General features: G+C 42.1%; 1 protein-coding gene across 8 annotated transcripts in view; it reads right to left on the minus strand.

Moving 5' to 3' along the window:
* Nucleotides 1-2,399: 2,399 nt before the first annotated feature.
* LOC117316504 (mannose-1-phosphate guanyltransferase alpha-like) overlaps nucleotides 2,400-12,345 on the minus strand; it is a 35,483-nt gene continuing 25,537 nt past the window's right edge. For 5 of the 8 annotated variants that reach the window (XM_033871121.1, XM_033871118.1, XM_033871119.1 and 2 more), the window contains 3 exons: nucleotides 8,407-8,499; nucleotides 3,663-3,834; nucleotides 2,400-2,879 (listed from right to left, as the gene is read on the minus strand). In XM_033871121.1, the coding sequence (XP_033727012.1) occupies nucleotides 2,779-2,879; nucleotides 3,663-3,834; nucleotides 8,407-8,499 (366 nt within the window). In that variant the 3' untranslated portion in view covers nucleotides 2,400-2,778. The remainder of the gene's footprint in view (nucleotides 2,880-3,662; nucleotides 3,835-8,406; nucleotides 8,500-12,345) is intronic. The other 3 variants (XM_033871116.1, XM_033871114.1, XM_033871117.1) reach the window with 3 other exon arrangements.

Consider the following 12,345-nt stretch of genomic DNA (forward strand, 5'->3'; position numbering starts at 1 on the left):
CCCTTTTGCCCAGCCCTTAAGGCCCACTGGAGGGTCAGCCCCATCAATTGTATAAATTTGAATCCCAGCCACCTAGGGATGTTACCATTGAAATAGCAATGTCATACATTGCTTAGTTCTAGAGAAAAAGTCGTTTTAAAAGATCAATATTGCCAAATGGACCTCTTTTGGCACTGCCCCTCAGGCCCCGGGGAGTCCGCCCCATCATTTATACAATTTTGAATCTGCACCCCATAGTAAAGCTACCAAGCAAATATAAGCAATATTCATTGCTCCATTTCAGAGGAGAAGTCCCTTATATCAATTTAGCCATATTGAATACTTTGGGCCCTTCCCCTCAAGCCCCGGGAGGTCAGCCCAACTATCTGTACAATTTTGAATCCCCATTTCATAGTGATGCTACCAGGCAAAAATGACCAATATCAACTGCTTGGTTTCAGAAGTCGTTTATATCTAGACAAATAAACCCCTTTTGGCTCTGGCCCCCAGGGAGTTAGGTCCCCACTATTTGCATAATTTTGAATACTATCCCCATAGTGATCATGGAAATATGAGTGATATCCATTGCAAAGCTTCAGAGAAATAGTCATTTATATCAGTACAGCTATATTGACCCATTTTGGTCCCACCCCTCTGGCCCCCAGGAGGTTATAGGTCCCCACCATTTGCACAAGGTTGAATACTATCCCCATAGTGATGCTATCATGGAAATATGAGTGATATCCATTGCTAGGTTTCTGAGAAGTTGTTTATATAGGCCGATTGACCACATTTTGCCCCGCCCCTCAGGCCTCTGGGGGGTCAACCCCATCATTTGTACAATTTTGAATCCCCACTCAATAGTGATGCTACCAGACAAATATGAGCGGAATCCATTGCTCGGTTTCAGAGAAGAAGTTGTTAAAATCAATATGGCCAAATTGACCCCTTTTGGCCCCATCCCAGAGGCCCATAGGGGGTCAGCCCCATCCTTTGTACAATTTTGAGTCCCCTACCCATACGGATGCTTTTGACCAAATTTGTTCAAATTCCGATCAGTGGTTATGAAGAAGAAGTCAAATAAGTAAATTGTTGACGGACGGACGCCACGGTATGACAAGCTCACCTTGGTCCTTCAGACCAGGTGAGCTAAAAACTGTTACAGATGTTGGGTTTAGTATAACCATACAAACTAGAGAAGTTCAGGTGAGTTCTTTAACTGTCAAATCTAAAATGATTACTGTAAAAGTGGAAATGTTCGCAGCGTGGAAATTTTCGCTCATTTCGCGATCATTACATCTCCGCGAAAATATCCACACACGAATATAATAACACGTGAAAATATTGGCACGCGAATATTTCAACCAAATAAACTAAATACACTAATATCCAAGACGCAAGTTCCTGGTAGTAAACCATGTCGTCCGTGATGTGTAACGTCATGGTCGGTCATGTGTATTTGAGACATGGCTATACTAATTTGAGTAATGAGTGAAATGATAGTATTTTATCTAATTTAATGTTGATTGATCATTAAACTTTCTTCATTTCGTGATAATTATGATCTTACTTTATGTACGTGTAAATGGCCAATGACATCGCAGCGCGAAAATATATTTTCATCATGATTAACAGCCCAAAAATATCCACACCGTGAACAGTTAAGAAGCTGACCAAGCGAAAATTTCAATGCACGAAAATATCCACTTTTACAGTAATTTGTTCAGTTACTTACTGGCTTACTATCTACATGGTTCCAGAGCAAGAGGTCCATTCATTTATATTCTGATCTATCAGAGTTACTTCCCCTTGTTTTCACTTTCTGCACTGCAGTGATAACTTAACAGCTGATGGTAGCCGAGAACATTCATTTAAAGCTTTCAGAATGTCACTTGGTAATGGAATGACTAGTGTGAAATTGAGGTTAGCAAGTTTTATATTTCAATGACCTCTAACAGGAACAATGGAATTTCCCCCACAAACCAATTTGACCAAAACCAGGTGTTATTTGAAGCAACCTTAGAGAAAAGTTTATAAAATTCAAAAGGTTCCAGGGGCCTGTGTTGTCTTACTTAATGTTTTCCATCAGTGGTGTATATTTGGGTTCACTTTTTTATCCAAAAACCAAACAATCAAAACAATGTTGTAAGTTATCAAATGATCTTATATTATGAAGAGTATAATATGCTGCAAATTATGAGCTCAAATATGTAGGTAAATAATATTAAAGACAAGATATGTTCAAATTGTGAATTTTTGAGGCACATTTTTTGTCAATATAAGTTTATGGTTTTCTCAAAGGTTGCTTCAAACTTAACTTGATTTGTGGGCAAAATTCCATTGTTCCGGTAAGAGGTCATTTGCTGACGCAAATTCAATTCATAGACTTTTTCTTTCTGATACAAAATGACAACAATTTATTTAGTCCACAAAACACCTTTTATCTGATAACATCAACATGTGAATGACAAATAAATTTGAAAACCATGATAATACAGAAAATATAATAAATAATTATGCAAGATTGTCCATTCTGGGCATACTGGACAGATTTAGTTATGATAAATATAGAGTTTGGTACAAATCAATTCCAGTTGGGTACAGGCCAAGTTTGGATAGATGTACAGTTTGGTACAAATCAATTTCAGTTGGGTACAGGCCCAGTTTGGATAGATGTACAGTTTGGTACAAATTAATTCCAGTTGGGTACAGGCCCAGTTTGGATAGATGTACAGTTTTGTACAAATTAATTCCAGTTGGGTACAGGCCCAGTTTGGATAGATGTACAGTTTTTGGTACTCAAAGGATGATCTGGTTCTTGTAGCTGCCACTGAGAGCTTTGTCAGGCAGAACAATGGAGTTGAGAATGACTACTTCCGACGGTACGGTCACGTTGGATCCTGCAGAAATATATACATATGTACTGTTTTGTTGCATCTTCACAAATATCAACATTTAAATATAAAAAGACGTTTTCTTGAATTCATATCTGTCATCAAATGATTACTGTAGATGTCAAAATAACTATTTACATGAAGAAAATGCATGCATGAATCTTAACATTTGCATGAATCTTAACATTTGCACGAATCTTCACATTTGCATGAATCTTAACATTTGCATGAATCTTAACAATATTTGCCTCAAGAGATGAAAGCCACAATGGAAAAGGCTTTCACAGGCATAAAACAACATGTGATGGATGATGATGATGATGATGATGATGACTTGAATAATATAAGAACACTCGGTCAGGACCATTTCAGATCATTTAGACAAGTTTCAGCTGAATCTAACTGGTGGAACTTGAGAAGAAGTTTCAAAAATAGATTTTTAAGAAATCCATGACTGTATAATTGTGTTACAAAATGGCCATCATGGCTACCATATTGACCTTTTGAAGAGAAAAAAAATAAGAACATTTTGCCAGCTTCCTTTCCTTAACATCCTCACAAGTTTTCAGTTCAATGGCCACAGTTGAACTGGAGAAAAAGCTTAAAATCTTATTTTAAAGATAGCAGTTGGATTTCAGACCTGCCGCAAAAAAAAAAGAACACTTCGTTAGCACCATCTCTGGACCATTCACGACCAGTTTCAGATCAATCCCACTGACGGAACTGGAGAAGAATTTTAAAATGTGACAAGTTTACGCATGGCTGACAGCAAACATCGGTCACACTTACCTATCACAGTTATAGATGGATTGAGTTTGCCCTCTGATGTAAATGTTGAGGTTGTCTCTATCTTGGCAAAGGGTTTGTTTGGGTTTGGATCATTGGGGGTACCCTCTACCCTCGTCCACAAACCCACCGTGCTGTTCCAGCCTATCACACTGTACAGCACACAGCAATGGTCCTGTAGGGGAAAGTCGTTAATGTTTTTTAATTCATTTCTTCAACAAAAGTAACATCATAATGAACAGTTCTAACAGAACCCGTCCCCCAAACTACTGTACCCCTGTATAACAGAACCCGTCCCCAAACTACTGTACCCCTGTATAACAGAACCCGTCCCCCAAACTACTGTACCCCTGTATAACAGAACCCGTCCCCCAAACTACTGTACCCCTGTATAACAGAACCCGTCCCCCAAACTACTGTACCCCTGTATAACAGAACCCGTCCCCCAAACTACTGTACCCCTGTATAACAGAACCCGTCCCCCAAACTACTGTACCCCTGTATAACAGAACCCGTCCCCCAAACTACTGTACCCCTGTATAACAGAACCCGTCCCCCAAACTACTGTACCCCTGTATAACAGAACCCGTCCCCCAAACTACTGTACCCCTGCAGTCACTTAATAAATGAAGCTAATAGATTTGTTTGTTTTGTTTGTGTTTAATGTCCTATTAACAGCCAGGGTCATTTAAGGACATGCCAGGTTTTGGAGGTGGAGTACCTGGGGAAAAACCACGGCTTACGGTCAGTACCAGGTAAGTGCCCCATGTAGGTTTCATACTCGCAACCCAGAGGTGGAGGGCTAGTGATAAAGTGTCTGAACACCTTAACCACTCGGCCACTGCGGCCCCTTAGCTAATAAAAGCCACAATATTGTTCCTTAAAAGCCATAAGACAACAGCAAACAAGCTTCAAACTTACAACACAAGAAATATGCAAATAACATGAGTTTTTATGTTAGAATGAAGAATGTAAAATATTCAGATTACAGTTGAAACCCTGGTTAATACTATTTGATATATATCACTTTGCTAGAGAGAATTTCTCTTCAGCTCGATTTGTTGAGCATAAGCCAGAGGCCCAAGACTCCATCCCTAGCGGAGGTAGTGATTTAGATTTAATGACTCTTGCATAGTGAAACCACATCATCTCAAAGTCAGTGAGATCCTGATGTCATAGAGTATTATCATTGAAGGGTTTACTGTCCACTTTTACGACCTTTTGGCCCAGCCTGAGTTTCTTCTGGACCTGCCACCATGTCTGGTGAAGACCTACACCACACATGGTGTCAGGGCCAGAGGAAATTCAGGCTACTTTTGGCCTATCAGTGGTTTGAGATGTTACAGAGGTATTTGTCTACCTGGAGTGTGGCTCCTTCCAGTACAATGGATTCTCTCACACGAACGCCCTCTCCTATTGTAGCATGTTTTCCGATTGTCACATTAGGGCCGAGCTAAAAATCAAAACACATTGTCTTATATCCTTTATATGGTCAGAAATATTTGATACATTTTCACGGGTGAAATATGGAAAATAATTCATTCTGTAAAAGTCATATTTCACTTTTTCTGATTTGACCAATCAAAACACTGCTTACAAATGACAATGGAGAAAATTAAAAGATGACCCTAGAGCCAGGGAATTAGGTTTACAAACGACCAGACAATTGAGAAAGACAGCTCAGCTGGATTGACTGGTAGAATATATCTGGTCAGTCTAAATCAGTTACTGTATAACATGAAACGTTAGTTGTGTATGAACTTTTGATGTTTTTTGTAGTTGCCATGGAACCACAAATATAAATACAAGGAACACTGTTGTAGGTATTATTGTTACATGGGCTGACCTTGAAAGTTTATACCCACTAAATAATTAGAAAGCTCCAAACCGGGGTTAGTCTGTACATAGATGTAGGTAGGTCTGGGGTTAGTCTGTACTGAGATGTTGGTAGGTCTGGGGTTAGTCTGTACATAGATGTAGGTAGGTCTGGGGTTAGTCTGTACATAGATGTAGGTAGGTCTGGGGTTAGTCTGTACATAGATGTAGGTAGGTCTGGGGTTAGTCTGTACATAGATGTAGGTAGGTCTGGGGTTAGTCTGTACATAGATGTAGGTAGGTCTGGGGTTAGTCTGTACATAGATGTAGGTAGGTCTGGGGTTAGTCTGTACATAGATGTAGGTAGGTCTGGGGTTAGTCTGTACATAGATGTAGGTAGGTCTGGGGTTAGTCTGTACATAGATGTAGGTAGGTCTGGGGTTAGTCTGTACATAGATGTAGGTAGGTCTGGGGTTAGTCTGTACATAGATGTAGGTAGGTCTGGGTTAGTCTGTACATAGATGTAGGTAGGTCTGGGGTTAGTCTGTACTGAGATGTTGGTAGGTCTGGGGTTAGTCTGTACTGAGATGTTGGTAGGTCTGGGGTTAGTCTGTACTGAGATGTTGGTAGGTCTGGGGTTAGTCTGTACTGAGATGTTGGTAGGTCTGGGGTTAGTCTGTATCGATACAGAACCCGTCCCCCAAACTACTGTACCCCTGTATAACAGAACCCGTCCCCCAAACTACTGTACCCCTGTATAACAGAACCCGTCCCCCAAACTACTGTTACCCCTGTATAACAGAACCCGTCCCCCAAACTACTGTACCCCTGTATAACAGAACCCGTCCCCCAAACTACTGTACCCCTGTATAACAGAACCCGTCCCCCAAACTACTGTACCCCTGTATAACAGAACCCGTCCCCCAAACTACTGTACCCCTGTATAACAGAACCCGTCCCCCAAACTACTGTACCCCTGTATAACAGAACCCGTCCCCCAAACTACTGTACCCCTGTATAACAGAACCCGTCCCCCAAACTACTGTACCCCTGTATAACAGAACCCGTCCCCCAAACTACTGTTACCCCTGTATAACAGAACCCGTCCCCCAAACTACTGTTACCCCTGTATAACAGAACCCGTCCCCCAAACTACTGTACCCCTGTATAACAGAACCCGTCCCCCAAACTACTGTCCCCTGTATAACAGAACCCGTCCCCCAAACTACTGTTCCCCTGTATAACAGAACCCGTCCCCCAAACTACTGTTCCCCTGTATAACAGAACCCGTCCCCCAAACTACTGTACCCCTGTATAACAGAACCCGTCCCCAAACTACTGTACCCCTGTATAACAGAACCCGTCCCCCAAACTACTGTACCCCTGTATAACAGAACCCGTCCCCCAAACTACTGTACCCCTGTATAACAGAACCCGTCCCCCAAACTACTGTTCCCCTGTATAACAGAACCCGTCCCCCAAACTACTGTTCCCCTGTATAACAGAACCCGTCCCCCAAACTACTGTTCCCCTGTATAACAGAACCCGTCCCCCAAACTACTGTTCCCCTGTATAACAGAACCCGTCCCCCAAACTACTGTTCCCCTGTATAACAGAACCCGTCCCCCAAACTACTGTTCCCCTGTATAACAGAACCCGTCCCCCAAACTACTGTACCCCTGTATAACAGAACCCGTCCCCCAAACTACTGTACCCCTGTATAACAGAACCCGTCCCCCAAACTACTGTACCCCTGTATAACAGAACCCGTCCCCCAAACTACTGTTCCCCTGTATAACAGAACCCGTCCCCCAAACTACTGTTCCCCTGTATAACAGAACCCGTCCCCCAAACTACTGTACCCCTGTATAACAGAACCCGTCCCCCAAACTACTGTACCCCTGTATAACAGAACCCGTCCCCCAAACTACTGTACCCCTGTATAACAGAACCCGTCCCCCAAACTACTGTACCCCTGTATAACAGAACCCGTCCCCCAAACTACTGTACCCCTGTATAACAGAACCCGTCCCCCAAACTACTGTACCCCTGTATAACAGAACCCGTCCCCCAAACTACTGTACCCCTGTATAACAGAACCCGTCCCCCAAACTACTGTACCCCTGTATAACAGAACCCGTCCCCCAAACTACTGTACCCCTGCAGTCACTTAATAAATGAAGCTAATAGATTTGTTTGTTTTGTTTGAGTTTAATGTCCTATTAACAGCCAGGGTCATTTAAGGACATGCCAGGTTTTGGAGGTGGAGGAAAGCCGGAGTACCTGGGGAAAAACCACGGGTTACGGTCAGTACCAGGTAACTGCCCCATGTAGGTTTCGTACTCGCAACCCAGAGGTGGAGGGCTAGTGATAAAGTGTCTGAACACCTTAACCACTCGGCCACCGCGGCCCCTTAGCTAATAAAAGCCACAATATTGTTCCTTAAAAGCCATAAGACAACAGCAAACAAACTTCAAACTTACAACACAAGAAATATGCAAATACAATGAGTTTTTATGTTAGAATGAAGCATGTAAAATATTCAGATTACAGTTGAAATCCTGGTTAATACTATTTGATATATATCGCTTTGCTAGAGAGAATTTCTCTTCAGCTCGATTTGTTGAGCATAAGCCAGAGGCCCAAGACTCCATCCCTAGCGGAGGTAGTGATTTAGATTTAATGACTCATGAACTCAGTAACACAGTGAAACCACATCATCTCAAAGTCAGTGAGATCCTGATGTCATAGAGTATTATCATTGAAGGGTTTACTGTCCACTTTTACGACCTTTTGGCCCAGCCTGAGTTTCTTCTGGACCTGCCACCATGTCTGGTGAAGGCCTACACCAGACATAGTGTCAGGGCCAGAGGAAACTCGGGCTACTTTTGGCCTATCAGTGGTTTGAGATGTTACAGAGGTATTTGTCTACCTGGAGTGTGGCTCCTTCCAGTACAATGGATTCTCTCACACGAACGCCCTCTCCTATTGTAGCATGTTTTCCGATTGTCACATTAGGGCCGAGCTAAAAATCAAAACACATTGTCTTATATCCTTTATATGGTCAGAAATATTTGTTACATTTTTACGAGTGAAATATGGAAAATAATTTATTCGGTAAAAGTCATATGTCACTTTTTCTGATTTGACCAATCAAAACACTGCTTACAAATGACAATGGAGAAAATTAAAAGATGACCCTAGAGCCAGGGAATTAGGTTTACAAACGACCAGACAATTGAGAAAGACAGCTCAGCTGGATTGACTGGTAGAATATATCTGGTCAGTCTAAATCAGTTACTGTATAACATGAAACGTTAGTTGTGTATGAACTTTTGTCATTCAGCGAGGGTACACCAGCAGGTTGTTTTTGTAGTTGCTATGGAACCACAAATATAAATACAAGGAACACTGTTGTAGGTATTATTGTTACATGGGTTGACCTTGAAAGTTTATACCCACAAAATAATTTGAAAAACACCAAACTGTAAAAAACAAGAGATCCCAGAGGGATCTTGGCGCCCACCATTGAATGTTCTTTATAGGTTCCATGTCAGATTGATCTTTTCTCTACTTTTCTCTTCTTCTAAGTCTTACTAATCTGTGTAAATTCAGAAGAAGCCTCTAGTACTTTTCAAACAAGGGAAACCTATATATAAAATTTAAGATTTAGGCACCAAGGGGAACCTATATATGGAATTTGAGAAAGATTCCTTCAGTACTTTCTGAGAAATAGCGATAACAAACTTCAATTGTCAAAATCCAAGATGGCTGCCTGTTGGCCATGTTGTTTTCCGATTGGTCTCAAAATGCAATATGCATAACTAGGCACCTGGGGGAACCTACATATGAAATTTCAGGAAGATCCCTTCATTAGTTTCTTAGAAATAGCGATAACAAGTTTCAATTTTCGAAATCCAAGATGGCTGCCTGTTGGCCATGTTGTTTTCCGATTAGTCTCAAAATACAATATGCATAACTAGGCACCAAGGGGAACCTCCATATGAGTTTCAGGAAGATCCCTTCAATACTTTCTTAGAAATAGCGATAACAAACTTCAATTGTCAAAATCCAAGATGGCTGCCTGTCAGCCATGTTGTTTTCCGATTCGTCTCAAAATGCAATATGCATAACTAGACACCTAGGGGAACCTACATATGAAATTTCAGGAAGATCCCTTCATTAGTTTCTTAGAAATAGCGATAACAAACTTCAATTGTCAAAATCCAAGATGGCTGCCTGTCGGCCATGTTGTTTTCCAATTAGTCTCAAAATGCAATATGCATAACTAAGCATCAAGGGGAACCTACATATGAAATTTGAGAAAGATCCTTTCAGTACTTTCTGAGAAATAGTGATAACAAACTTCAATTGTCAAAATCCAAGATGGCTGCCTGTCGGCCATGTTGTTTTCCGATTGGTCTCAAAATGTAATATGCATAACTAGGCACCAAGAGGAACCTACATATGAAATTTGAGAAAGATCTCTTCAGTGCTTTCTGAGAATTAGCGATAACAAACTTCAATTGTCGAAATCCAAGATGGCTGCCTGTCGGCCATGTTGTTTTCCGATTGGTCTCAAAATGCAATATGCATAACTAGGCACCAAGAGGAACCTACATATGAAATTTCATAAAGATCCCTTCAGTGCTTTTTGAGAAATAGCGATAACAAACTTCAATTGTCAAAATCCAAGATGGCTGCCTGTCGGCCATTTTGTGTTCCGATTGGTCTCAAAATGCAATATGCATAACTAGGCACCAAGGGGAACCTACATATGAAATTTCAGAAAGATCCCTTCAGTACTTTTTGAGAAATAGCGATAACAAACTTCAATTGTCAAAATCCAAGATGGCTGCCTGTCGGCCATGTTGTTTTCCGATTGGTCTCAAAATGCAATATGCATAACTAGGCACCAAGGGAAAGATACATATGAAATTTCAGAAAGATCCCTTCATTACTTTCTGAGAAATAGCGATAACAAACTTCAATTGTCAAAATCCAAGATGGCTGCCTGTCGGCCATGTTGTTTTCCGATTGGTCTCAAAATGCAATATGCATAACTAGGCACCAATGGGAACATACATATGAAATTTCAGAAACATCCCTTCAGTACTTTCTGAGAAATAGCGATAACAAACTTCAATTGTCAAAATCCAAGATGGCTGCCTGTCGGCCATGTTGTTTTCCGATTGGTTTCAAAATGCAATATGCATAACTAGACACCAAGGGGAACCTACATATGAAATTTGAGAAAGATCCCTTCAGTACTTTCTGAGGATTAGCGATAACAAGAACTGTTTACGGACGGAGGGACGGACGGACGGACGGAGGGACGGACGGACGGACGGACGGACGACGGACCACGGACGCAGGGCGATTTGAATAGCCCACCATCTGATGATGGTGGGCTAAAAAGATTACACAAAACATTTCAGGTTATACAGCATACAATAGTTTTTATCATGTAGGTCTGGGGTTAGTCTGTACCAAGATGTTGGTAGGTCTGGGGTTAGTCTGTACTAAGATGTTGGTAGGTCTGGGGTTAGTCTGTACCTAGATGTTGGTAGGTCTGGGTTAGTCTGTACTGAGATGTTGGTAGGTCTGGGGTTAGTCTGTACTGAGATGTTGGTAGATCTGGGGTTAGTCTGTACTGAGATGTTGGTAGGTCTGGGGTTTGTCTGTACCTAGATGTTGGTAGGTCTGGGGTTAGTCTGTACTGAGATGTTGGTAGGTCTGGGGTTAGTCTGTACTGAGATGTTGGTAGGTCTGGGGTTAGTCTGTACTGAGATGTTGGTAGGTCTGGGGTTAGTCTGTACTGAGATGTTGGTAGGTCTGGGGTTAGTCTGTACTGAGATGTTGGTAGGTCTGGGGTTAGTCTGTACTGAGATGTTGGTAGGTCTGGGGTTAGTCTGTACCGAGATGTTGGTAGGTCTGGGGTTAGTCTGTACCGAGATGTTGGTAGGTCTGGGGTTAGTCTGTACTGAGATGTTGGTAGGTCTGAGGTTAGTCTGTACTGAGATGTTGGTAGGTCTGGGGTTAGTCTGAACCAAGATGTTGGTAGGTCTGGGGTTAGTCTGTACTGAGATGTTGGTAGGTCTGAGGTTAGTCTGTACTGAGATGTTGGTAGGTCTGGGGTTAGTCTGTACCAAGATGTTGGTAGGTCTGGGGTTAGTCTGTACCAAGATGTTGGTAGGTCTGGGGTTAGTCTGTACTGAGATGTTGGTAGGTCTGGGGTTAGTCTGTGCTGAGATGTTGGTAGGTCTGGGGTTAGTCTGTACTGAGATGTTGGTAGGTCTGGGGTTAGTCTGTACTGAGATGTTGGTAGGTCTGGGGTTAGTCTGTACCTAGATATTGGTAGGTCTGGAGTTAGTCTGTACTAAGATGTTTGTAGGTCTGGGGTTAGTCTGTACTGAGATGTTGGAAGGTCTGGGGTTAGTCTGTACTGAGATGTTGGTAGGTCTGGGGTTAGTCTGTACTGAGACGTTGGTAGGTCTGGGGTTAGTCTGTACTGAGATGTTGGTAGGTCTGGGGTTAGTCTGTACTGAGATGTTGGTAGGTCAGGGGTTAGTCTGTACTGAGATGTTGGTAGGTCTGGATTAGTCTGTACTGAGATGTTGGTAGGTCTGGGGTTAGTCTGTACCAAGATGTTGGAAGGTCTGGGGTTAGTCTGTACTGAGATGTTGGTAGGTCTGGGTTACTCTGTACTGAGATGTTGGTAGGTCTGGTGTTACTCTGTACTGAGATGTTGGTAGGTCTGGAGTTAGTCTGTACTGAGATGTTGGTAGGTCTGGGGTTAGTCTGTACCGACATGTTGGTAGGTCTGGGGTTAGTCTGTACTGAGATGTTGGTAGGTCTGGGATATTAGTCT

This window comes from Pecten maximus, chromosome 18 (genome assembly GCF_902652985.1).
Source record: "Pecten maximus chromosome 18, xPecMax1.1, whole genome shotgun sequence".
Taxonomy (NCBI): Eukaryota; Metazoa; Mollusca; class Bivalvia; order Pectinida; family Pectinidae; genus Pecten; species Pecten maximus.